We start from the raw sequence: 25,356 nt of genomic DNA on the forward strand, positions 1-25,356 counted from the left end.
GGGTCCAGAAACGGGCGACAGTGTAGGGAAGAAGGGAAACAAGCCTGCGCAAGTGCCGCGCAAGACAGAGCTATCGTGTAAGATGAGGTGGACGACGTTGTCTGTGACAGTACCTCACGAGGATACCAAGGAGATTGCCGACGGCGCCGAGCGATCGGAACGCAACATCAGAGTTGCGCCGCAGTTGCGCCGGACCAATGGGATGCCGAGCTTGCTGTTGAGGGTGTCCACAAGCCTATAACGTCTCAATTAAATTGCATAGATTGAAAACAAAATCCATGGCTCCAAGGGGCTTGGAGCCATTGGCATATAGATAGTCCTTGATTGTTTAAGGTCCCTCACATTTAAGGCACTTTTTGTGTAGGTTGAGTGCATATATGTATGACATGTGTTGTTACTGTTTGATAAAGCTGCAATAGAGTGAAAATAGTGATTGTTGCCTTTTTATATGTCTGATTTCCAAGAAGAGAACGATGAAAGTCATTGCTGTGAGTAATTAAAGTGGACATGCGAAAAGGAGACAGGTGGTAGTTCATGAGAGGGCCAAACGGAGTGTGGAGGGTGCTGCACTTATATCATTGCTGGCATGCTGTTGAAGTTGCGGCGGAAGTACGGTGATGCGGCGCGGAGCGAACCATCAATGGGTTCCAAAACTAGTTGAGTATCCCAACTGTTCTATCGATCGCATTACATCCACAACCTAAGGAGAATGTCCATGATAGAGCTCTTGTTTGCGTGCTGTGAAGCCGGCATGGTGAATCGGTGCAGCACAGTAAGCTCGAAGCGGCGACGGCAGATGCCCGGCCATGCTTGCCAGGTCACATTCCGTAGCTGATGATGTCTCGGGGGAGCCTCGCGCAATACAACATGGAACAGAATCAGCAAATGTATGCGCGTCGGACGCCGATGAATGCACGAATACTCGAAATTCGCCTGCTTCAAGCTTCCGCCAGTGATCATGCCAGCTTCATTGTGTTCTCGCCAGTCCATATGACGTTCGTCATAGCGCCATAGATTCCATAGAATGCACGCCAGACAAAGACTGCTCTGCACCGGTTCCAGTCGCTCGTCCATGACACGTTTCAGCCCCGTATGAAAGTTGACGGTAGCGCGGCGCCAGTTAATGTGCAGCATAGAAATCGTCGTCCATGTATGCACGCCGATGTGGTCAGAGAGTTTGAATTCAATCGATGCTCGTAGTTTCGTACTTTGAAACAGACGACGAGTTTGATGAGGACCTGTACTACTATGATAAGAGGGCTGGAGTAATGAAACTCATCGAGTTATTCCTATGCTCACAAAATAGAACAGATCGTCGTCCTGCGGTAGATATGGCATATCTTTCAATGAGCTTGGCGCCGTTCTGAGAGTTTCGTTATGAACCGAGACGTGGGTTTTTAAGTTTCAATCCAAGAGCTCACTTGAGCTCGACGTAGGCAGCAATATTCCTCGGACTGTCGGGAGATGCGGGATGAGGCCAACACATTCATCCAAACCAAAGTAATGCAGTGCCCGCTGTTTCTCTGACTAGCGACTGTTGACGCAACGCGGCATCTTTCTCCCTCGGCAGCGAATTTGAGAGGCTGCGGATAACCCGAGTAGAAAAGGGGATGCTCACCGGATCCAGATGCGCAGCATATTTCCCTCCTTGGGCGACTCTCTACGCCCCGCCTGCCCCTCTGGTCCTGACGAGTATGCAAGCGATGTCTCCCTCCCACGATCGACTAAGACAGGGCGGCTTGGGGTGTGCGGCGCTCGTATCGAGAGGGCGACCCAGGCACGCGTTTCAACAGCAAGCGTCGCGGCTGCAAGAAACAATGTGTAAGGCGATGGGCGTCGGCGGCGAGGTGGATGCATGCAGGGATGATGGCAACAGAGACCGATGCGGGACGCGTGCGCGCGCGCGCTGAAAGCACAGGGTGCCACGTCTTTTGCCGTGCTGTCCTTGCCGAGCTCAGCGGATCTCTTCCCATCTCCTGTGCCATTTGGTTTCAGCGTCGAGAGAGGTGATGACTACGCCGCCTGTACCGCCACGCCCGTTCAGCGAGTACGACGAGTACCTCGACCACTACGCCGAAACGAGTGCGTCGCCGCCCGCTGTCCCTCCCCTCCCTCCCGGCTTCAATCTGGCCGAAGAGTCATCACCACACTACGAAGACCCTCTCGTCGCTCCCCGTCCTCACAAGGTCCAACCTGATCTCCCAGCGAACGTGCGTCAATTGCCATCACTTCCTGCTGATCATCTTGAAACATTCGACTCATCCAAATTCAGATGGCTCGCACGCTCGACGAAGTCGTCATTTCTCCCTCACAGGAGACATTTGAACGTGGCAGATCCCCAGCTCTCAACCCAGCTCCTGGTTTTGCAATGTCTCCTCGTTCACAAAGTCGAAGTCCCGCCCCTCCTGCTCAAGGCGGCGACTGGAATCCGTGGGCACCTGCAGCGATGGCTTCTGCGCCTTCGACCCCTCACTACCTCCCCAACGGTCACCAGCTGTACCATACCAACACACTTCCTGCTTCCTTCTCTAATCTCTCCTTAAACGATGCACAGCAGCCAACTCGTTCTACATCCATCTATTCTACCCATGGCCCTCGAGGGCCTCCTCCACAACAGCCTGCCAACACCGCAGCCCCTCCTTCGCTCACTGCACCGCTTCCCACGATCCCGAGCCTCCTTGCTCATTTGCCTGCCATTCAACAACCATCGTATGATCCTGCTGCTAAGGTCGCCTGGTGCCGCGATGTGCTTGCGCTTGTCGATCGCGCCCAGCAGCTGATTCAGTCCGATTATACTGAAGCTGCCATTGACCCTCCTATCGGGCCTGCTCGCATCGATGACCCCGAACTTCAGCGCCTTGTGGATGTCGCTGTACCCCTCATCATCCAGCTCTCTTCCGTGCAGCAACCGACGAAGCAGCCCTATGTTGCCGAGGCACTCTATTTGCTGGCACAGTGCGAGTCGACCGGCGCGTACCCGCAATACATTCAACGCGACCCACGCATGTCGTTCAGGCACTGCGAACAGGCTGCCAAATCTGGCTATCACCCTGCTTGGTTCAGGCTGGGTAGGGACTACGAGAACTTCAAAGACAACGAGCACGCCCGCCAGTGCTTCGAGCGTGGTGTCAAACGCGGTGTTGAGAGCTGCATTTACGTGAGTCTGTCTCTGACGCCCTCCCCAGTCTTCGGTCTTAATCGGACGTCTAGCGAATGGGTATGGCAAACTTGATGGGACAACTTGATCTTCCGGTCAATGCCGAGTCCGCCTTGCCCCTTCTTCATCGCGCGGCTACGCTCGCGACCATTGAGGTGCCTCAGCCTGCCTATATCTACGGTCTCCTTCTTCTAAACGAATTTGCTCATGTCAACATCCCTCCTGAGCTCTTTGCGCCGTATATTCCGGCAGGTTCTAGCCCTCAATTGGAGGCACGCAAGCATTTAGAGCGTGCGGCATATCTGAACTTCGCCCCCGCTCAGTACAAGCTCGGACACGCCTACGAGTTTGCGATGCCGCCTTTCCCCTTCGACGCTCTCCTGAGCGTCCAATACTATTCGCTAGCGAGCCAGCAAGGCGAAGACGAGGCAGACATGGCTTTGAGCAAGTGGTTCTTGTGTGGATCAGAAGGTGCTTTCGAGCGCGACGAAGCGCTGGCGTGGACGTTTGCAGAAAAGGCGGCGAGAAAGGGCCTCCCAAGCGCTGAGTTCGCGATGGGCTACTACGCCGAGGTGGGTGTGGGTGGTCCGAAGGACATTGAAGTGGCTCAGAAGTGGTATACGAGGGTACGTTATCATGCTTACGTTGTCCTGCACTTGCGCGCTGATTCATTGCTACCCTACGAAGGCCGCTGAGCACGGCAATGTTGATGCTTCAGACCGTCTCAAGGCCTTGTCTCAGCCACAACCGGACGCCTTGTCTCGCGAGCAGCACGAGACGCTCGCCGACACTACTATCGTCCGCAAGCGCACACTAGCCAGGCAGCGTTCGGAGGCTCGGCGTGGAGTGGGCGGCCCACGCCCTCAGGCCGGTCCCGCTGCCCAAGGTCGGGAGCTCGTCAACAACTTGCGCCAGCAACACCCGATGGACCCACGTGCAGGTGCGAGGTCTCCGGCGTCTCCTGGTTTCGCGCCTCCTGGTGGCTACCCGCCGAACGGCGTTGTACCTCCGAGTGCTTCGGCGCCACAGCTCAACGTATCTGGAGGATATCCTACGCGTGCCCCGGGTCAGATTCCCCCCAGTGCATCCACTCCGCAGCTCGTCCCAGGCGGAGCCCCCGGACAAGGACAAGGTGGTCTTGCACCGCCGCGCCCATTCGCTAATGCCACGCGGTACAGTTTGGTCGACCCTGGTGCTTCTCCCGCCCAGACACGTAATCCCAGTCGACAGAACTCGACCAGTAGCCAGAAGGAAGCAGAGGCCCCTGCCGCGCCTGCGGCCCCTAAGCCACCAGCTCCCAGGACATTCGAGGAAATGGGAATTTCGACTGCAAAATTGGAAGAGAAAGAATGCATTATCATGTGAGGGAATGGCGAGTGTCTTCTGTCTGGTGCTTTCAGCGTTTTCGAAAGAGGTGATGTTTTGTTTCTCATGCTAAGTGGTAGTACTACGCTCAACCCTTATACCGCTGTGTGCTGTTGGTAGTAATCTTGTGCTGATTCTCGTGGACGTCTCGCATCTAATCAGTTATGGCCGTGGATCACCCTCATGGATAGTCTCAGTAATCTCCAAAATTCGGACATGCTAGCATAGAATCGTAACCACGTCTCATTCAATCGAACTACTACACTACTTTCCCGAGGCATCTGATGAGCTGTGTGGGCCTCGTCCTGGTCGATCCGTAGGTCACGATGGATGTGGTTTTACCCGGAGTCTCAATCCACCCCCTTTAATCTGACTCGAAGCCATCCCCGCTCTCTGTCTCTCCTTCATGGCTGCTGCTTTATCTGGTTCACAACGCGCTATCCTGTGGTACCCTCCCGCGTACGATATCCGCGTGGAGACGGTGCCGATTCCTCAGTAAGCGCATCATTGGAGTATGTTTGAATCGTTGCTCTGCTTACGCTTCGGCGCCGTCGGTGATCTGTAGGATCATTGACCCAGATGATGCGATCGTCAAGATCAAAGTGAGAAATTAAAATTAGGTGGTTCGCAGAGTCCTCAAATCATTATCACACTCTAGCTAGCGGGCCTATGCGGAAGTGATCTTCACATCTACAGAGGGCACGAGGATATCGATAAACCGTAAGTGCCGGGCATCGTCATCGAGACTCGTGAAGTCACTGAGCGGCGTCCGCTTTAGTTTCATATGCGGACATGAGCTAATTGGTGAAGTTGTCGCGCTGGGCTCCAGCTTTCATCCAAATGCGACCGGCAGGCCGGAACTATATTCTACTTTGCAAGTCGGTGACAAAATCGTCTCCCCCTTCACTGTCACATGTGGCGAATGCCAGTAAGACTTCTTTGATGTATCGCTCGAAGGCTTACAAAGTCTGAAACATACTTCCAAATTCTTTACTAGTTTCTGCCGAGTGGGATCCACATCCCGTTGCATTCACTCTAGCCTCTTCGGAACTCCTTCTCTTCCTGGAGGCCAGGAACAATACGCGCGGATTCCGAAGGCAGGAGGAACACTTTACAATCTGAATGCGTTGTCCTCTGCACCACTAGATGTGTCTAAGGTCGCAGAGAGTTCGCTCCTGTTGCTCGCAGATATCCTCCCTACGGGTGTGTTCGCCGCTCTACAAGTCCTGCAGCATCCCAAGCTATCTCCCATGCTGACGGGTTTACCGTATCCTTGGAGCTCGAATATTCCGAGTGGCTATGACTGCGCTGGGATGAGTTCTGCCGTTCGAGACGATGACAGGAATATAACAATCGCAGTCGTTGGGCTAGGCCCAGTCGGAGTAGTGAGTGGAATCTCAATTAATAATTCGTTCTCTTTGATGAGCTTGGGATAGTGCGCCACTGTGAGCCTGTTGGACATGTTAGCAAGTTTACAGAAGGAGCGTGGGATTACGTACCGGGTCGTGGCCATCGACCCGAACGAATCGAGGCGGACAAAGATGCAAGCCGTGCATACCGCAATCGACGCTAAGGACAAACTGTCGGGAGAGGTGGTCGTAACATCAATCGAAGAAGGAAAACGCATTGTCGCTGAATGGACTGACAACGCGGGATGCAACGCCGTCCTGGAGGTAATGCTTTCGTGCTAGATTACTAAATCAACATTGATTAACTCGTCGCAGGTTGTGGGGAACAACAGTGCTCTCACGTTGTCATACGAGCTAGTGTGCCCCTTCGGTGTCATCAGCTCTGTTGGAGTCCACCAAGAACCGCCGCTACCTTTCACCGGGCGTGAAATGTATGCCAAGAACGTCTCATTTGACTTTGGACGTTGCCCGGTCCGCGCTATGTTTCCGATTGCCCTCGAGATACTGCTGCGGAGGCAGGATGTGTTCGGGACAGTTGGAGAGACTACTAGCTTGATAGACAAGATCGTCGGCCTCGACCAGGCCGCGGAGACTTACGAGATGTTCGATAAAGGGAAGTGTGGCAAGGTTTTATTCGATCCCTGGCTGTAGTGTAATACTCAATGAGCACCTTTTTCCCTTTCCAACCTGCAATCACTATCCACTCCGTCGCTTACACCGTTTCCGCGGCAACGTATGTAAAGCTTTATAGTCCTCGTCAAGCGCTGTTGCAGCGGCCGTTAGGCTCACGCTCCACTCGGTCTGCGCGATGTTATCAGTAGTTGTATCCAGAAGGAATATCATTGAATGAGTGTTGATATAGCACAAGGCCTAGCAGCAAAATAAGGTGATGATTCGGCACCACAATGACTCCAGAGTATATGAAAGACTAAAGTATCAACCAGTCCACACAGCAACCCCAGAAGAAAATCTTCGCGATCAGCGGGTCATAAATCAGATCCCACAGCATCCACTACATATAATACTTGCTGCGGCCTAACGAACAGCCCTCTTGACTCAGAGTTTGAGGCGTCGGATACTGAAGGAGATACGCTCCGGAACCTCTTTGCCCGATCGATGCTAAGCTGATCCCCCTCCCTCTTCAGCGTGCCCTTCGCATCCCGCCCGAGGTTGTTGACCCAGTCGAATCGTCGGCGCCTGGCCATACGGTCGTCACCGTAGTCCCACTCCGATGGACTGCCAATATCGAAATAGCGAATGCCTCCCCACGTGCCATCATGCCATTGACGGCCATCCAACTTGTCCTCAGGCCAGCTGTCGTCCACAGGCACCTCGACACCGACCCACGGGCCCCTTTCACCCTCAACTTCACCGATGTATCGTGCGTAAGCGCGGAATCGAGCCTTTTTCGACGATATTATGCAGGGAATGCCAATATCAAGGGTTGCACCTCGGGGTATATCATTGGCTTTCAGAGTGTCTGTAACTTCCTTGATAGTATCGGAAGACGTTTTCCTCTTCAGCGACTCTCTGATGGTAGATGTACTTGCTGCACTCCCTTCTTTCTCATGAACGCGTACCGCAGATGCTCTGTTTTTGCCCTTAACATCGCCCGTAGCATCATCCGCTGCTGTTTTTGGCGTCCTCTCAGTCTTTCCATTTGCAGCTTGTTGCGACTCTTTTGAAGAGCCCCTCGCGGGTCGACGTGTTGTCGTCACAGATGCCGTCGATACGGCAGACCTGACTGATGGCGTCGAAGACAACGTTCTCCGCGTGGCTGGGCTGGATCTCATATGATCCACAGGCGATGGCGGCGGCCGATTGACCTTCACAGACGGTGCACCGGTGCTCGTTCTGGTGGCGGTTGATGGTGGTCGAGATCTCGCCACCCTGGGGGTTGAGGTGCCAGTTGTCCTGGCACTCGTCGTCGACAGAGATGATGTCGTTGAGCCACGGCGGCTGCGTCCAAGAGAGCCAGCACGCAAGTCTGATTTCGCCGTCTCAAATGCTGTGGAAGCCTCGCTGATATTAGCAGACGTAATGGACGTAGTGGACGCAGGCCGAGACAAGGCAGACGATGGCCGCAATGACGAAGATCCAGGAGTCGTCTTCCGGACTGTTGATGTCGTTGTCTGCGAGTTAATGGAGGTGGTACTGGACCGTGCTTTGGATGCCCTCTCGTGCGGAGAGGTCGCGCTGGACGCATTGCGTCGCGTAGATGACCCAGAGACGCTAACTGATGAGCGGGCATCGTATGTCTTCATGTCATCACCAGCGGTATGAATGGATCGGATAGATCGAGTGGTGAGACCGTTAGACCGATCTGGCGTGAGCTTTGAATCGGGTCGATGGCTTGACTGCAGTGTGGACCGCCGTGGCAACGACGCAGGGCCAGCCTTGGATAATGTAGAGTGCGTGCTTCTCGCTATTGACCTCACAGACCCGCTCGACCCTCTTGTAGGATCGCCACTTTGTTTGGTGCTGCGATTTGGACCGCCCGTGCGTAGCGAGTACATGCTGACGGACTCGTCGTCGCCCTTGACTGCACTGTTTCTGGTGCTAGCTCTCGCTCCTGCTCGCTGCGTTGTAGTGGGAGCGACGGCACCGTACATATCATCCATTGTTATTTCGATTTCTAAACATAAACAGTGTGTCAACGTCATGATCGTTGAGCAACGTGACAAACATCCGCACCGTGACAGATTTCCTGCGCTGCCCACGGTTCAAGACCGTCGAAGCCGCCCTCTTGTTTCACGTTAAGCCATCGTCTGCGTAACCATCGACAGACATCCACGCGGGTTTGTTCGACGGAAACGCGAACGTGAGAGGTAGGAGACAGCATGGCTTCCTCAACCTCAGTCGGATGGGGACGCAGCAGGACGGACGAAACGAGAATCTGTCAGAACGCATAAGCGGCTTGTGATGCATAAGCATAGAGAATTTGACCTGGTAGAGCATAGCAGCGTTCTTCTCGTTCATACCCTGGCGGACCGCGTCCATGATCCAATCTACCCGCTGCGCATCCTCAAAGCGCGCGCCATCCGACTCCATGATAACTAACCACTCCGGCTGCTCGAAGCAAGCCTCTGCTTGAGAGCAAAGTACATCGTCTATGGTCTTGCGTGCCGTGTGGACCATGTCCTTGACAATGTCCCCCCAAGAGTCGATCACTGTGTTCAGTTTATTCAGCGCGGCGTGTGCGGCATACAACAACGGGAAGACGTTCATAGGCGTTGACCGCTTCGCCAGACCTTTCAGCAATCCATCTCGCGTCTTCTGTGGTAGATGCGCGAACTCCTGGGTGCACCAACCTTCGCCAAAAAGTCCTACGAGGGCGCGTCGTGCGCCGCGCTCCAAATGAGTGTTCTTAACATCGTCTTGCAGTGAGAATTCTAATACGCGAGGCGCTCGTCGTGCACATTGGCGACATCGACACCCTCCGGTGCCCCACCTGCCGCCTGTGATAGCTTCATATTCAGAGAATTCGAGGAATGCATGGAAGAGGCCGTGCATCATCTCCTGGACGATGCGTGCCTGAACCTCGTCATACAGAGTGTCAAGGGATAGGTATGCTGCAGAACGCATGATGTGAAATGCCGTGTCTAGATCAAACGTTCGGTTCGAGAAAGCAAGAGTCCCGGTGTAGAGGAAGCCGAGAGTGAAGTGTAGAGACGGTGGGGTGAACGGAGGAGAAGGTAGTGTGAGTGTAAGAGGCTCTCCAGGTTTCTGATTTACGCCCCAGGACAGCAGCTGCGTCTGGAAGTACGGCGTACGAGAGACGAGGATGAACCGATGTGACGAGAAGATGGCGCTGGAATTCTCGTGATTCGTCGAGGAAAAACTGCCCGTCAGAGCGATACGTACGTCGGAGTAGAGACGAGAGCGCCACATGAAGACGAGATCCTTACGAAGTTTGTCGATGCGAGCCTCCTCTCCGTCGCCGTCTTCTCGGCTGTCTGAGGAATCAAAGAGGAACTCGAACGCTTCGCCGAAACCTTTGCCAGTGTAAAGGTACTCCAGCTCTCCGGAGAACAGAGTTGGGTTGATGGGGATGGGGATGTGAAGGACAGCACCCGTGTTGGCGGACGGGGAGGGTGACGGCGCTTGGTAGGGAGAAGGTGAACGGGAGACAGAAGGATAGTCTACGTTGAGGGGGAGAGGGAGAGAGAGAGCGGACTGTACTGGCAATGTACCGGTGGGTGAGGTGGAATAAGGAAGGGGAGAGACGGGTGGAGGCGGTTTGAAGGAGAAATAGCGGGCTTGAAAGCTGGGTGGTGCGCGAGCATATACGATGGCTGCAGGATAGTTCGCGGCGAAGTCAGTCAACGATGCATAGGCAGACGACAGGCCCACAAGTTATGCATCCAGCGGATGTGACGAATTGTTGCGAGGAGAGGGGTGCGCTTTGGCACAAGACGCGTAGAACATGGACAGGATGCCATGACAAGACGTACCCTTGTGGCCCCATATTTCCTCTACGCCTCTCGAATTCATATCCTGCTCATCAAAGAGCTCCCAGACGACGTCAGGGAAGCGGTCTTTGGCATGGTCGAAAAGCGCCTTGAGATCATCCTGCCAGGTGACAGTCGACCTGCGGGTGGCCTCTTGGAGGGCAGGCGGGGCGGCGGTAGAAGGGGCCATCAGGCGGGGCGAAAGGAGAGGGAGGAAGACGGCAGTGGTGGGAGGAGAGAGAAGGGTATCGGGCGAGGAGGAAAGGGGGAGTGCGGACTGCAACGAGGAGCCCAACGTTGCGCGCGAGCTTGGACTGGGATGACCGATAACACTTGTGTCTTAGTATAGCACGCGTCTCTTTGCTTCCGTGCCACTAAGTCCTCAACGTCGTCGTCGACGAGCATGCCGCCAATGTGCCCCTCTCTCGCTGATGCTCGACGTGCGCGCTCTGACACTGCTCTTCGTCCAGACGGGACAAATTCACGATACACTCTAAAGCGGTGGTCTGCCAGGACGTCGAGCTCAAGGGAGACATCACCATCGGCGCTGGTCAGTGCGCCTGCTGCCTTGCTTTCTCGGCTGGTGGAATGATACGCTCTCATTAGGGACTATTGTGCACCCGAAGGCGACCATCTTTGCGATCGCTGGCCCAATTGTTATCGGCTCGGGTTGCATCATCGAGGAGGGCGCAATCATCGTGAATCGGTGAGCATATACGCGTACACCGTATGTTCTCTGGTCGACGCGTCGACAAGACGGAAGGAAGTGATGCGCATTGGGGATGACAATCTGTTCGAGATCCATTGCCGTACGTCGCTGTGCCTCCTTGTAATGGTGCCGCGCATCTCACACATTCTCTAGGAGTCGAGTCGCCCAGCATCGGGAACTTCAATACTGTTTCTGCTCGCGCCCGAGTGCATCACACCGTCCGCATCTCTTCATACTGTGTGATCGGTGCAGGCTGTCTCGTCGTCCCGACAGAAGACGAAGTTCTCGACGAGTACACCGTCATCTATGGCCCCGCTGCTGAGCGTCGCATCTGGAGCGGCAGAGGCAAGATCCAAGAGGCAGATCTGAGGAGGAAACACGCGGAATATCTGAAGGAGATGTTACCCAAGTTCAATCGTCTACGAAGGGGTGATGGGACATAATATGTCTTCATTTCGTGTCTATTCTTGCTGTAGCATACGGGTCCTATCAGGGCTTGTTTGTATCATCATTTTCGTACCTCTTAGGAGGTAGATATCATGGATGTCGTCATGTTTCTCCAAAGCGGTTGTCGAGATATCACTCAGAGAGAGCACCAGGAATGCATCGCCAAGGATTAAACTTGTGTATATCTTCAATTATGACGCAACATAGCAACTAATTTATAACAAATGGAGCAGAGATGTCCTCACCACATAAAATCTACTCACAGCCCGGTAGACAGAATATGCCAATGCGTGAAGCGACGAGGTGAGTATCAATATATGCCCCGTTTCCCCTAACCGCCGTCCACGGAAAACGGACGACGTAGTGAATATGGGGCAACGAATCCTCACACTACAAGGCAAATATCAGTCCCGAATCGTATCAAAACAAACCGTTTTAAGAAGACACCATAGAAGCTACATAATACATGGGAGAATCATGCCTTAAGCTGCGCGCGGAGGTTGTTCTCGAGGTTGCCCCTCGGGCGGATATACTGAACGTAAGCACCATCCCTACGCGTGGCAGCGTGAGTGAAACATTCCCACGAACAGCAAGCGACGACGTACTGCCACACACGCTTCTCCTCCTTCAGCTTCAAGTAGTCCTCACGGTTGACGTTCGTGAAGCCCCACTTGCGGGAAACAATGATCTTCTGGCGGCCAGGGAACTTGTACCGCGCACGGCGGAGTGCCTCCTGGACAACCGCCGCATTCTGGTCCTTACACCGGATGGACAGAATGATCTGGCCAATGTTAACACGGGCGACCAAGCCATAGGGCTTGCCCCATGCGCCGCGCATACCAGTTTGGAGACTGGCATGGTCTCAGGTGAGAACAATGGTGCGATGTGAGACGCGGGCGTACCGATCGGCACCTGCGCAGGATAACATCTTGTTGATACGTAGGACGTGGAAGGGATGGACGCGGACCCTCAAGTGGAACGAGTCCTTGCCGGATGTCTTGGTGACATACTTGTTGGCGCAGATACGGGCAGCCTCAAGCGCCTCACTCGACAGCTGCTCGTACTCGTCCGAGACAAGGTGGCAGCAGAATGGGAACTCGTCGACGGAAGCACGCTTACGCCCAAGGTCGAAGATGCGAATCTAGAGACATTCTGATAAGTGCGATTGCAGTGCTCAATAAAGGCATTCACAAACCTTCGAGTCCGGCACACCGCGATTGTATCGGGATTTGGGGTAGGGCTTGTTCTTGCAGTAGCGGTAGCAGCGAGCGGGGCGACGACCCATCTTGATTCTGTGACCCAAGCTCCCAAGTGAGAATTCACGTCATCCGAGCGAGACCAGCCACATCCACCCTCCCGTCGTCGCTTTACAGCGAAAATTGCCGCAAAACGACACCGAGAGCATGACAACAGCAAAACGGACACTCACGGAGCTGGCGGTGAGTTGATGAGGGGAAAATGTGGGGAGCGCACTTGCGAACGTCGCCTTTTGAGCCCGAGTGAGAGATGACAAACGTCCTCCAACTTGGCTGAGTAACCCGCCGGCGTTCCCCGGGACGCCGGCCGGCACGGAGCCTTTTCTAAGAACGCGTCGGTGGCGCGCGCCTGCCTCCGTCGGCGATGTGGCCTCCTTAATCTTCGCACTGGCTCCAATCTCGTCTCATCAATATCAATGCTCGGTTTTATTATTATCAAATGTGGAAATGAAACAGTTCTATCGGCGGAAAGCCTTTGCAATTACCAGGTTTCATTCTATATCGAACAAATGCGGCAGTAAAGCTTCATAACACTCTGCTGATTTGACGGCTTCCACCTATCTCCTCGTCACTTGGAATCTTTCCTCATCGACCTGGATGTTCATAGATTGCAACACGTGTGCTGCTTCCCGCGCAAATTTCTGGTCGGAAGGGACGCTCTTGCCTGAACCTCTGGCAGCGCTATACTCACGCTGCATCGTGCTTTTAATATCTCACTCCTTCTATGCAGACGCACTTACCGGTGCGGAGAATATTACGGTCGCGGACGCCTTGGGTCTTCAGATATGAGCAGATGACGTCTCCCCCTCTCAGCTCGCTTTCCCTGGGCCTGCCACGCCCTGCGCCCACTTTACAATGTACCACCACCACAGTCTTCAGCGCCCGGGGCATGCGTGGATTCCTCGCTCGTCGGAGGGCATGCACCGCATGTACAGCTCCGCGCCTGGCTACTACGATGGTGAATCTTTTGAGCGATGATGCACGATATGGCGAACTGACTCTGCGCTCAGCGCCTGAGATGCGTATGGTGTACCACCACGCACAGCCGATGCCGCAACCACCGATGATGTACCACCCTCAGCCTATATACCCTCATCCTAACCGTCTCGTCCGCCCACAACCTCGTCCCGTCCTATGCTACGATAACTGCTGCTGTTGCGATGCCTGCTGCGATGAATGTTGCGGGTAAGTGATCCTTCGCAATCGTGGTTGATGCACATTGCTTATTCTGCACAGACCCGAGTGTTGCTGCAACTGCTACTGCTGACATGCCCTTGCACGACCGTGACTTTATGGCTTATGAATCTTTTGCTGCACTTTTGCTTGTTCTGCCTCGTCCGTGAACAATCGCCGGACTGCATACCCTTTTGATTTGTTAGGTTTGGTTATGTCGCCACCACCTTCGTGATTTGGTTGATTGTGTACAGGTTGATTTCACTCAATGAAACAAGACTTGACTCCGCGCGTTCTGGATCTGACTTTTTTGGTACTGGAACCCAGCGAAGGATGCAAGGTTGGACGACATACGCAAGGTCTTGAACTTGAAGGAAGCAGATGTGTGCACACTGTTCATTATCGTCTCGATCGCGGCGTGTAAGACATGGCCAGGGTCGAGGGTAGGTGGGGGTGCACATGACCGTGCGGGGCAGCCTGTACGCGCTCACGTGCTGGCTGCCCATCCACGGCGCGAGGCGGCTGGCGGTGACGACCGTGACACCGCGGCGGACATGTTGGACGACATACTTGAACATGTCCGCCGCGGTCCAAATCGGGCACGCAGTATATCATAGCGTAGTCCCGCCGTCTTGTTCTCCATCGTTTATCTCAAGTCTCATCGTCGACGGTCACACCACCAGCAACATGTCTACTATACCCAACCCCACCACTCAACCCCATGCATTAGCTGAGCGCAGCAAACACCGGCACGTCAAGCTCAAGCCTCCCAACGGCACCCGCATGTCCGTCGCGGCGCAGCGGGTGGCCCGACGCCTCGCCAAGCGGACGTCCGCCTCAAAGGCTCAGCAACACGCGTACATCTGCGCTGATCAGGGTGTCACTGACAGTCAGCGGACCAAGGGTCGCCCGCCAAATCCACACGTCATTCGCCGGATTCGCCTGGGCGAGCTCTCCCAGGTCGAGCAGCCAACGCCCTACATCTCCATTCCTTTCAAGAGGAAGAGACTACCCGGCGTCGTCATTTTATTTGACGAGGAATACGACGACGAAGGAGGGCGTCAGCCGACTTTCAAGCGGCGCATGGTCATTGAACGCGTCCGACAGCCCCGGGTCAGAGCCTATCCAGACTGGCTCGACAGAGGACAAGTCGACAAAGTAGGCGTGTCAGTTCCAGCCCTATGCAATGTGCTGAATACGATTCTCGGCATCTGATCCGTGACAGCATCCGACACCTGCCTTGACCGAGCAAGCGATTCCCTCCATCCCTGGCAAAAGGAAGAGAAAGTCCGAGACACTCGAGATCTCTGACGGAGGGCTCGAAGACAAGGAGGAACGTCGACCCAAACGCAAGCGGTGCATCGTCAAGAAGCGCAGCCTGCTTCCTGGCCTCAAAGTCTTTCCGGACTGTGTTGCTGTAGTTAAGATCAAGGTGAGGCAACCACGTCTGACATCGCAACCTTGCGTTGAATTCTCTACTTGTATCATAGTCACAGGAGGCTGCTTTGACTACCGCCAGTGCTTCGTTGGACATCGCCAATGCCTCCTCGGATACCGCATGCTCTTCGTCGGATAATGCCAACGTCTCGTCGGATACTGCTAGCGACACTGGAAGCGTTACTGTCATTGGAGACGAGGTATTACGTCAACTTACTCATTCAACATCATGCTCATTCTGTGCTATAGAATGCCGAGCCGACGAAGAAGCAAGAGGTAAGTTGGTCTTTGCATATATCGTTGTCTGCTTATGACAAATCTCAGGAACTGCTCATGAACGAAGACATTCTCACAGCATCGGCACAAGATATTCTCATCGGCTCAGTGATCGAGAAGCTCGAAGCCCTTTCCCTGGCCGATGACGATGAAGTCATCGTCGCCCTAGGCCAGCTTCTATGCACAGTCGGGTTCAAGGAAACGGATATGGACGACACGGACGCATTTGTGCACGGTCCCGGGGACCACCGCGACGACTACCTTCCGGTTCATCGCGCTGTCCTCAGGACGTCGTACGTCATCAAGGTCCAGTTCCAACTGGCTAAGAACGTTTCGTTGAATCTCTCCGGTCCACGCAGGTCTCGCGTTGATATGGCTCCAAAGGCCGAACCAGCCCAGCTTACTGTCAATGCCGGCATCGAACCACCGTCAAGGATAGCGCATGGCCTTCTGACGCATGATGAGATGACTGTAGATGGACCTCCGGAGATTGAAGAGCACGAAATGGCGGAGAATGAAGATGGCGAGCCTATTCCTGCGATCGTGCCTGCTGCTGCCCCCCAAGCAGTAACATCGCCACCTCCGCCGTACCGAGCACCCTCCAGCCCCATCATCCACTTCTCTCCGACTCCTCTTCCAGCCATGCCTGCCCTCGTGTCGTTGCCCCCACCTCCATACAGTACTCCTCCATCAGTCATCGACCATCCTCTCTTCAAGCCTCCATCCCTTCTCTTCGCGGCACAGCTGGCGGCGCAGCCTTCGTTCCCGGCTATGCATGGAATTCCGTTCTTGTCTCTTCTGCGGTCCCAAGCGGCCCGGCAAGCACGGAACCCATCTGCACCTGCGCCTCAGTCCCGTCCGGAAATGCCAGCATTGCCATCGTCGTCTTCCGCTGGGCCGCCTTCTTTGACACCAGCCGTTGAGCCTCCTCCCGCTCCAAACTCAGCGTCTTCGTCAACGGCAAACGATGAGGACCGCTGGGAGGAGCTCTTTGGCGCCGATGAAGAAGAGAAGGCCACGACGACTGCCGAGGGAGCATGGGAGGCTGCGTTTGGACTGGATCCCGAATGCTGATAGCCCTGCCTAGTCCTCCTTACTCAATATACCCCTGCTCGATATGCCCTTGCCTGATATACCCCTGCTTAATATACCCTGCATTATATACCCCTGCTTGATATACCCTTGCTCGATATACCCCCCTTTACATCACACCCCATCTCCCTGCACGAACCCCAGACTCACATGCTGCAAGTCTCGCGTATGCTATCATCCATAGAAGAAAACCGACCAAACCCAGACAAAAATCCCAAAAAAACACAACATAAAGAAAACCCCACGAGACATCGCAGCACTCATCTCCCTGGACCGCCTCCGTGGTTCCCGACACCTGTTCCTCAGGCTGTCCGCGCGTCAGAGTATGCGCTGCTCGCTTCCTCTCGACGCCGAGGAACCACCACGACCGTCGATGCCGCCTCTGCACCATGACCGGCTCGTTCGCTTCCGGTCGCGTGCAACCGTACCGCGACAATGACGACATCTACCCAGGAGCACACTCTCGCCGAGCCCCAACAACATGGATGCGGCCGTGCATATGCATGGCTGCTCTGTTGTTGCCGCGCCTGGAGGATTTTTCTGACAGGTTAGCAGGTTATGGCCGGCGAACGGGCACGAATCCAACTCAAGGATCTTCGCCCTTCCTGGTAGGCTGCCCTTCATGGTGGACTATCGAAGCGCCCACGGGTGAACCTGGCTTCGTCGAAGCTGGGGCTACCTGTCATCCGACTGCGAGGCCTGTTCAGATGGCCTTGCACGTCGGTGGCGATGCGAGTCTGTGGGGACATATCGTTTCATTTAATCTATTCTCGAGAACGTATTGATTTCATATACTAGGAAGCGGCCTCTGAGTCGTAGGATTCAGACTGTGGCTCGCTCTGATCCTCTCGTCTACTAGTCTTATACACGGACCACAGTGCCTGATTTGTACTGGATCTCATCTTTTTAATCTTCACATCTATTTGTGTTTTCTCATAAGGATATAGACTGGATGATTTTGCCTCTAAACTTTGTCTTTGACGCAAAGATCAAGAGAGGTCGACCAGGCGGCTCAGAGCGAATTTGCTTCCGCGATACTCGTGCCCACGCAAGAAGGCGCCCACGGCTTCTCTGTGGCCACCACTTACGTTTGAGCTTGAGCTAAGACCAATTGAACCGCGCGACAAAGATCTGTATCTAGACCGCAACGCCCCTTTTGCTAACCTTTTCAGTACTAGTTGACTAACTTTTGCATCCGCGCTTCCGCATGCAAGTCGGTGGGTGACTTTGGGCGCGAGTTAGATGTCTGCAATCCAACTGATAGTCAGCTCTCTAAGATGGCCGCACCGTTCATGAACCCGGTAGCAACCTGGCAGGACCTCAGCATCCTGCTCTGTCCGTATTATCACCTGTGCTATTGCTTCTAGCAATCCGCATAACACACCCACACACCATGTCCTCCACATACCTCACTGTTCCTACTATCGGCGTCGAGATGCCCCTGTCTCCGCCTTGCAAGTCCGCTCGCCGCGCTCCCCAGCCCGTGCGCATGGTCCTCGAGTCCACTGCCAAGGTTGCCCCGAAGGCCCTGGGTCAGCGTCTCCGCGTCGGTCTCCTGAAGCAAAAAGCCAGTGCCGAGCCCGAGGGCCTCTCGGACTGCTACACTGTCAAGCCATTCGCTCCCGGACCGATCGACGTGGCGTACAGTAGCAGCGCTGGATGCCCGTTGATCCCGCTGGCCGTCGCCCAGCAGCGGTACGATATCTCTCATCGTGGCTTTGAACTGTCCAGTGAGATCCCCTGCGGCTCGTTCTCTATTGGGTGCGAGCTGCTTTCTCTGCATGTTGCCCAGGTTCGCCACGGTGTTCGGCCGAGTGCGTTCCTGTGAGTAAATGCTCTAATGATGGAAGGTGTGGGCGACCTGGGGATGGGTACTCGTGAGGTTTCTAGGCCCCCTGCGAGCGTCCTTGAGAATCCTTGGGGACGAACCTGCGCTCTCTTGGCCGTTGAACGTGGCCTTGTTGTCGCGCTCTTGCTTCTCTATTCCCTGTTCCCCGCTTCGGGGACCACGTCTCTCCCCTCTTGTAATTCTTGATTCCAGCTCCCAATGATCGTCACGTTATATGCTCTTTGACCATCCTTCCTCCCCGAGCATCAGGTTCCGACCACTGGATGTCCACGGTGCGCTGCGCAGCTGCAACTCGAAAGGACAACATCAGGACCGGAGACATATATAGGGATCACAGGTATGGCAGACGGCGCTGGGCGAAGCGTCAAAGGAAGGAGTCATGACCCTGATGACTGCGATGCTTCGACTTGTGCCTGATGCCTTTCCGTCTTCCGTTTGTCACCGCACACTGGCACACATTCAATGACCCCATTTTATTAGTCTGTTTCAGGTTATTGCGGCTATAGTAATACACAGACACCTGTCGCGAGCGCACGCAAGTCAACAGATATGGCATTGGGAGATGGACGGAGCCGGTGGCGAGACGAGTGAGGGCCTGATCACCCCGATGATCTTTGCTTCCCCGACAAGAGGTCAAGTGTGACGAGAACATTCTAGCTGCGATCGTGCAGCATGCTCCCTCATTAATCTTTCGATGAGACAGAACTCAGCTTCAAGTTTGGTCTCGGCTCCCTCGGGACTCCACGTTGTGCTTGTCCAGCGTATCTCCCTCCGGGTAGTGTCCGATCTGATGCTCTTTCTATCAAATCTAATGGATCTCTTTCCTTCTCCTTAGGTTTCGTTACGGTCTTAAAGACGTGGTTAATACATCCTAATATATATGCGAGCAAGTCCGCCGCCTACGTACGCTCCTTATATCTGTCACTCTCACCATCCAAGTGACGCCTCTCCCATAGGGCATGCGATTACATGCTTTGCTACGTCACTATACGAACCGAAGGTTGTCGCGAAAGGTGAGGTACCGATGGTGGGGAGGCGTGCGCAACGAGAGAACGGCCGCTCTCGCTGCGTACATCTTCTCACCTGAGGTGCCCGGCGGGGGAAGGTGGACGCAGTCTACATTCACGAAAAAAGATAAGCATATAATGGCTCTGTCTTCCTACTTCGGATTACTTATGCTATGCAATGTTAGCCCATTTCTCGTGGCGATGCGCGGGCTGCATTCACGAAAAAACATAAGTATACCGATGCCTATCACTGACACATGGCGATTTCCGCCTATCTCTTCAACGGAAATGTAAGCCGATAATGGCATGACACTCAGGATGCATAGTCTTGAATGATATAAGACGTGAAAAGCGATATGATGGCGAGGCTTTTATGTTCGCGCATTGAAGGAAGAATTGCTTGCTCCCGCTTCACAACGATTTGAGGTGATGCTGTCTGGATCCATCACTTGGGATGGCGTTACTCTCGTGTGGCTGTGACACGACCTAACCTGATGCCGTGGTTAGACGCGACGTGACTGAGTGACAGACGCGTGACGGTGGCTCGCGTGTTCGAAATTGAGGACGTCTCTCTCCTGCCACCACCAACCTGCATGCTCGCGACACCCTAGCCATGGAGAACCGTCTGCTCAGAGGTATGTTTCACTCACTCTCCTACCCGTCGCCGCTCAGCGTGGCTTATTTGCCAGTACGCGCCCTCTACACCATCAACGGCGCGCCCCAGTACATCCTCGCCCTCTCCCACAAGCCCGTCTCCGTCTCACTCATTCCCTCTCATCTCATTCCTGGCGCCACTGCGCGTTCTTCCCCTGCCTTCTCCTCCGACGCGCCCATATTCGGCAGAGCTCCCCTCGTACCATGCCTCCAGGCCATCTGCCACTCCAGGTAACCGCTTGTCCTCGTCGTCTCACCTACTCTCTTCACACTTCATTCAGCCCAGAGCTTGCACCCGGTTCCGGCCGTGACTATTCCGTTTATGCCCTTGATCCAATCGAGTCCCAGGCGTGAGTGTCTTTATCGCCGCCTCCATCCACCATTTTCACCATTCCTCCATAGCCGTGCTAATGGATCCGGACCAATCCCCGTTAATGTCGCTATCGGCCTTGGACTCATGTCATGGTCTCTCCAAGCTGCAAATAACGACATGACCGTCATCGGCACCTTCATCAGCAACGGCTACAGAGAGGACTCGCTCGAGGTCATTTTCTCCTTGAGAGAGGTACGCACGCGTTCCCTCTTTCTGTATTACACTGACCCCTCTTCAGGCGGCATATATGCCTCTACTTCCTCCTCCTCGACGAAACCCAACCGCTGATACTAACCTCAGGCCACTCATGACCATGAAGCCGCTACCCATCCGGCGTTCTCGTCAGTCAGACGTCCCTTCAAAGCGGAGTAGGAGCAAAAAGCCACTTGCAGAACCAGAATCTTCGTCTTTCGCCGATTCCTCCACCGGAAGCGCCTTCAAGGAAATTGGGTCGATGAGGGGGGAAGACGAGTCCAGTTCCTTGTCTGGATCATGCATAACTTTTCCTGCTGACGTCTTTGCCCCGATACCTTCCTCCTCATCGACTTCTACTACTGCAACTGATACACAAGGCATCTTGCAAACTCTCCTTCACGCGCTAGCGACGTCCCCAAGCAAGAACGCGCAACTCCTCTCGGCGCTCTCAACGATTGACTCTCAGGACGCGTCCCAACAGTCCAATGTCGCGCTCTTCGAAGCGCTGCAAAAGCTGCTCAGCAACGTATCTACGTCTACTAATACCACCGTCGCGCCATCTGATTTGACGAATTCCTCGAGCCCATATCATGCTTCAAGTATCACAGGTCTTCCTCAAGCGCCTTTTTCTTTGCCGCCGACTCTCCCTGCTAGTCCTGACCTACCGACGCAAACGCTCCCCAACCTCTCCTCCGGCGGCACGTTCCCCCGGCTGGTTCCAACATTGACTGCGCCAAGCTCGAGCAAAGCACACCCACAGGACGACGATGATGACATCGTGATCCTTGACAAGGAGAATGTGAACCCCAGCGCCTTCCGCCGGCGAAACACCTTCTCAGGCAAGGGCAAGGACAGGGCGATGCCTGCCGCCGTCACTGCAACAGCTGCAGGCCCACTCAACAAGTCGCTCACTGCACCGCACAGGCTGATCTCCAATTCCGCCCATACTGACGCGGGCGCAAGCAGTTCGCGCAACGAGATCCCCGCCCAACACTGCCTTGAGCACACCGTGCACCCGCCCAGAGTGTCTACGCTTGACTTTCGGCGTGGAACGCACGCATTCGACACCGCGTCAGAGCCGGCGAGGCGGCCATTGCGCAAGCGCACGCTGAGTGAGTTCATGGAGGAGCGCGATCGGGAACGCGAGGCAAGGGCGAGGCGCCGGAGGGGGCTCTCCACTGCTGGCGGGAATGCGAATACAGATGTACACGCGCAGAGCGAACCGGCGGTGCCAGTGGCAGTCTCGGTGAGCTCGCCGGCAAAGGGAAAGGCGGTTGATCGCGGCGAGCGCTTGAAGCGCAAGCGGTATATCGTACCGGAGTGGGCAAGGACCACGACGGCAACGCAGCCACGGCTCGCGGGGCGGCCCGCAGGTAGGAGGGACAGGGAGGAGAGCCCGAGCAAGAGAGCGAAGGATACGAAGACTAAGCAGAAGACGAGGAAGGAGTTCGAGAATGCTAAGGCACAAGAGCGGGCGCGCGGTCGGGAGCGGACGAGGACGGTCTTGTCTTCATCTGATGCCCTCACCAGCTCGGCGTCGTCAATACCGGCTTGCGCGTCTTCTATTACATCCAGCACTGCAGGGTCTGCACCAGCATCGGCGGTGTTTCGAGGGGAGATTAAGACGCTTCCACGGCCCATCGTAGCAGACAGCTCTGACGTCCCAGTCTTTTCGTCACCACCAGCCACACGTCCGCTTGCGACCTCATCAAGTGCCGTTCCCGAACCGCCGTCAACACCAGTGCGGTCCCGGAACCGGTTAGCAGAGCCCTCCTCGAACAACACGGATCTTTTCGGCTCGCCGCTGTTCACGCCGCGCAGGGCCCAGTCGTCCCCACGCACGCCAAGGTTGCCCGGTATTTACGCCGGGCGCAATTTGCGCTTCTCACCTAGCCGGCACTCGCGCGAATCGACGCGCTCTGTGCGGTCGAGGAGGTTGCGCTCCCTATCACCAGGCATAAGACATGAGGAGCTTGAGAACGTTGAGTCGCCGTCGAGTTCGCTGCCCGTGGCGAGCAGTGACGTGGAGGATAGCGGTGAGTCGGAATGGTATGCGGGTGAGCAGGGCTGGTCTAGGACGTTGGCACTGTCGTCGCCGTTGCCGCCGTCGAGCCCGATACTGTCGCCGGAGGACGACTGGGTAGCGGAGCACGAAGAGATCGATGCTGATCCTGAGGCGCCGACGGATGCAGACGCTGATGTGTTGGTTAACACCGTGGTGGGGGATATGTCGGAGGAAAACAAGGTTGACGAAGAAGGCTCTGCGTTGCCTTCCACCGTCCCATCCGTGCCCCAGAGCCCATCTACGTCAGTTCCACAGAGCTTCGACTCTACGCCAGACCCGAATCAAGACGCCATCCCGCCGGACTTTGCTCTAGGCGTGTCGAATGCGCTCTTCCCAACAGCCGACAACGGAGACAACGGCGATTTCGACTTCAACGCGATGTTCGCAGACATGTCCGGCCTGGATCCTGCGATAGCGGCGACGTCCGATTTCTCGGTGACCTCGATGCCTGAGTTCGACTTTTCGACGTTCACATCTTCGACCGACTTTGACCGTCTATACATGCCCGACTCCGATGCCTTCCTTGACCAGTCCGCGCCGTTCGTCGCAACCACAAATGCAGACGCGATGGCAGACGAAGTGGACGCGGTGTTCGGCGACCTTGCGGCGCACGACGGCCTGGACTTTACGCAGTTCTGGGAGTCGATGAAGCCCCTCGTTGGCGAGAGTATGGGTGTGGCGGAAGCAGGGGAAGAGGAAGAGAAGGATGCTACGAACGCGGGAGATGCGTCTGCGGCTGCGGTGACGGTTGACTCGGCGAAGCTTGCGGACAGTATGCAGTCTCTATTGAGCGGGTGCGTCATGTAGATAGTGGGATGTACCGATTGGGACGATTGTCAGTGTCATCTCAAAGCGAATATAATTAATCCAGTGCTCTTCCGTGCATGCAATGCGTTGTGACTGCGTAATTTAACAACGCTGGCGCTGAGCAGGGATTTCTGGCGACTCCTATGATGTCAATTACTTTCGCATCGGCGCTATTGGAGTCTTCGAGAAGGAGTATAGGCTGGCAAACGAGATGCAATATGGGTGCGAATATCATTCGCATCGTAGCATGTAGAGCGGTAACAATCCCCGGCGGGAGAGGGTACATTCAATGAACTATGACAAACGCGACATGGAGTCGTCCGTTGTCGAAGTACGAGTCAAGGACGCAGTATGAAGAGCAGTACAGCTGCACGGCTATTTGACATTCAGCGAGGCTCTTGAGCTTTGTGTATCATGACATGGATCAAAGCTGGACCTGTGGTGCGTGCGGATGGAAATCGCGATCTGGGATGAAGGGCAAGGTCAGTCGAAGTACGCGAAGCAAAAAGGGGCCGATCTCACCGTCGTCGCCGCTATAAAGGGTCATATCGGATGGAGAAAGTATGGCTCCACTGCATCGATAGCACTAGCGTGCGATCGCTTTGACTATCATCTTGAGTAATTACGCTGCAGCGATAGCATGATCAGCAAGTCGGACTATCATCATTCTGCGGCGAGTCACACGCACCTGGCTTGTGAGGTCCAGCGATGGCTTACGAGTCGGTTCTTCCACGCGTACGGCCATGTCCATGCGGACATGTCGCTGAGACGATATAGATAATAAGTATCCAGCGTGGACGCATGGCGAATAAGGGGCCACATACCCTTCTTGTGAGTGTCACCTTCATCTCCCTTCCCAGCCGGGCACCTCAAGTGAGGAGATGTGCGCAGCGAAAGCGGCCGTTCTATCGCTGCGCACGCCGCCTCATTGTCGGCACCCTCCCTCCTCACGACTTCTCCTCGGTATGCTAGTGCCATGTAACAAAGGATTGTGTATCTGTTAAGTATAAAGCGGTCCGGAAATACGACATGCGAGCATTCGGTAGAAAGGGACATTACAATATGAAGCATCCTGGATAGATGCTTCAAGCAGCGTGTTTTCTTTGTGATCCATCAGAAGTATTGCAGAGAGCGGATGCTAGAGAAGCATAGATAGGTCAGCTCTGAGAAGAAAGCAAAGAGCAACAGTACCATACCTGGAAATATGAGGTGCGAAGCACAAGACAGATACATCATGAAGAAGGTGCCCAAGTAATGGGCAGGTCCTGTCTCAAGGGGAGTCGATGAGTGAATATGCTACAGGATAGCAGCTAGAAGGTTCTCATTGCACAGTGCACTTGACCTCTCGTCGGGGAAGCAAAGGTCATCGGGATGATCAGGCCCTCACTCGCCTCGCCGCCGGCTCCTTCCATCTTCCAATGGCATATCTGGCGACTCGCGTGCGCTCGCGATAGGTTCTTGTGTCCTGAAACAGACTAAGAAAACGGGGTCACTGAATGCATGTGCGGTGACAAACGGAGGACGGAAAAGGCATCAAGCACAAGTCGAAGCGTCGCAGTCATCAGGGTCATGACTCCTTCCTTTGACGTTTCGCTTAGCACCACCTGCCATACCTGCGATCCCACATATGTTTT

The 25,356-nt window shown here is 54.9% G+C and overlaps 11 protein-coding genes across 11 annotated transcripts; 8 read left to right on the plus strand and 3 right to left on the minus strand.

Moving 5' to 3' along the window:
• Positions 1–1,237: 1,237 nt before the first annotated feature.
• Positions 1,238–2,064, minus strand: LAESUDRAFT_527552 (uncharacterized protein). Its single transcript, XM_040902818.1, has 3 exons — positions 1,619–2,064; positions 1,300–1,554; positions 1,238–1,243 (listed from the first exon to the last, which is right to left on the minus strand). The coding sequence occupies exons 1-2, from the start codon at positions 1,855–1,857 to the stop codon at positions 1,398–1,400; spliced, it is 396 nt and encodes a 131-aa protein (XP_040758472.1). The 5' UTR covers positions 1,858–2,064; the 3' UTR covers positions 1,238–1,243; positions 1,300–1,397.
• Positions 2,065–2,115: 51 nt separating this feature from the next.
• On the plus strand, positions 2,116–4,735 carry LAESUDRAFT_731966 (uncharacterized protein). The gene is made up of 4 exons (XM_040910145.1): positions 2,116–3,157; positions 3,211–3,783; positions 3,845–4,571; positions 4,643–4,735. The coding sequence occupies exons 1-3, from the start codon at positions 2,447–2,449 to the stop codon at positions 4,520–4,522; spliced, it is 1,962 nt and encodes a 653-aa protein (XP_040758473.1). The 5' UTR covers positions 2,116–2,446; the 3' UTR covers positions 4,523–4,571; positions 4,643–4,735.
• Positions 4,736–4,928: 193 nt separating this feature from the next.
• LAESUDRAFT_665462 (uncharacterized protein) lies at positions 4,929–6,582 on the plus strand (the record flags this gene model as incomplete). The annotated part of the gene is made up of 7 exons (XM_040905192.1): positions 4,929–5,017; positions 5,088–5,124; positions 5,181–5,242; positions 5,301–5,450; positions 5,520–5,907; positions 5,959–6,195; positions 6,247–6,582. 7 exons carry the CDS (start codon positions 4,929–4,931, stop codon positions 6,580–6,582), a joined length of 1,299 nt encoding a protein of 432 aa, XP_040758474.1.
• A 335-nt stretch (positions 6,583–6,917) lies between these two features.
• LAESUDRAFT_708456 (uncharacterized protein) lies at positions 6,918–10,572 on the minus strand (the record flags this gene model as incomplete). The annotated part of the gene is made up of 4 exons (XM_040906687.1): positions 6,918–8,566; positions 8,626–8,827; positions 8,878–10,226; positions 10,386–10,572. 4 exons carry the CDS (start codon positions 10,570–10,572, stop codon positions 6,918–6,920), a joined length of 3,387 nt encoding a protein of 1,128 aa, XP_040758475.1.
• A 170-nt stretch (positions 10,573–10,742) lies between these two features.
• On the plus strand, positions 10,743–11,736 carry LAESUDRAFT_731969 (trimeric LpxA-like protein). The gene is made up of 5 exons (XM_040910146.1): positions 10,743–10,796; positions 10,853–10,932; positions 10,989–11,088; positions 11,139–11,191; positions 11,245–11,736. Exons 1-5 carry the CDS (start codon positions 10,786–10,788, stop codon positions 11,532–11,534), a joined length of 534 nt encoding a protein of 177 aa, XP_040758476.1. The 5' UTR covers positions 10,743–10,785; the 3' UTR covers positions 11,535–11,736.
• Positions 11,737–12,013: 277 nt separating this feature from the next.
• On the minus strand, positions 12,014–12,823 carry LAESUDRAFT_665429 (60S ribosomal protein L10; the record flags this gene model as incomplete). The annotated part of the gene is made up of 4 exons (XM_040905190.1): positions 12,014–12,089; positions 12,144–12,389; positions 12,441–12,679; positions 12,734–12,823. 4 exons carry the CDS (start codon positions 12,821–12,823, stop codon positions 12,014–12,016), a joined length of 651 nt encoding a protein of 216 aa, XP_040758477.1.
• Positions 12,824–13,160: 337 nt separating this feature from the next.
• LAESUDRAFT_731971 (uncharacterized protein) lies at positions 13,161–14,258 on the plus strand. Its single transcript, XM_040910147.1, has 3 exons — positions 13,161–13,752; positions 13,805–13,979; positions 14,031–14,258. The coding sequence occupies exons 1-3, from the start codon at positions 13,650–13,652 to the stop codon at positions 14,059–14,061; spliced, it is 309 nt and encodes a 102-aa protein (XP_040758478.1). The 5' UTR covers positions 13,161–13,649; the 3' UTR covers positions 14,062–14,258.
• A 160-nt stretch (positions 14,259–14,418) lies between these two features.
• Positions 14,419–17,233, plus strand: LAESUDRAFT_753040 (uncharacterized protein). The gene is made up of 5 exons (XM_040911755.1): positions 14,419–15,125; positions 15,193–15,399; positions 15,458–15,604; positions 15,654–15,680; positions 15,729–17,233. The coding sequence occupies exons 1-5, from the start codon at positions 14,427–14,429 to the stop codon at positions 16,752–16,754; spliced, it is 2,106 nt and encodes a 701-aa protein (XP_040758479.1). The 5' UTR covers positions 14,419–14,426; the 3' UTR covers positions 16,755–17,233.
• A 932-nt stretch (positions 17,234–18,165) lies between these two features.
• On the plus strand, positions 18,166–18,600 carry LAESUDRAFT_764342 (uncharacterized protein; the record flags this gene model as incomplete). The annotated part of the gene is made up of 1 exon (XM_040913425.1): positions 18,166–18,600. One exon carries the CDS (start codon positions 18,166–18,168, stop codon positions 18,598–18,600), a length of 435 nt encoding a protein of 144 aa, XP_040758480.1.
• An 857-nt stretch (positions 18,601–19,457) lies between these two features.
• On the plus strand, positions 19,458–19,984 carry LAESUDRAFT_527707 (uncharacterized protein). Its single transcript, XM_040902819.1, has one exon. The coding sequence runs from the start codon at positions 19,581–19,583 to the stop codon at positions 19,920–19,922; it is 342 nt and encodes a 113-aa protein (XP_040758481.1). The 5' UTR covers positions 19,458–19,580; the 3' UTR covers positions 19,923–19,984.
• A 223-nt stretch (positions 19,985–20,207) lies between these two features.
• Positions 20,208–23,799, plus strand: LAESUDRAFT_816345 (uncharacterized protein). The gene is made up of 5 exons (XM_040914768.1): positions 20,208–20,263; positions 20,318–20,513; positions 20,564–20,632; positions 20,685–20,847; positions 20,894–23,799. The coding sequence occupies exons 1-5, from the start codon at positions 20,242–20,244 to the stop codon at positions 23,720–23,722; spliced, it is 3,279 nt and encodes a 1,092-aa protein (XP_040758482.1). The 5' UTR covers positions 20,208–20,241; the 3' UTR covers positions 23,723–23,799.
• Positions 23,800–25,356: the final 1,557 nt, after the last annotated feature.

Source organism: Laetiporus sulphureus (assembly GCF_001632365.1).
Source record: "Laetiporus sulphureus 93-53 unplaced genomic scaffold LAESUscaffold_74, whole genome shotgun sequence".
Lineage (NCBI taxonomy): Eukaryota > Fungi > Basidiomycota > Agaricomycetes > Polyporales > Laetiporaceae > Laetiporus > Laetiporus sulphureus.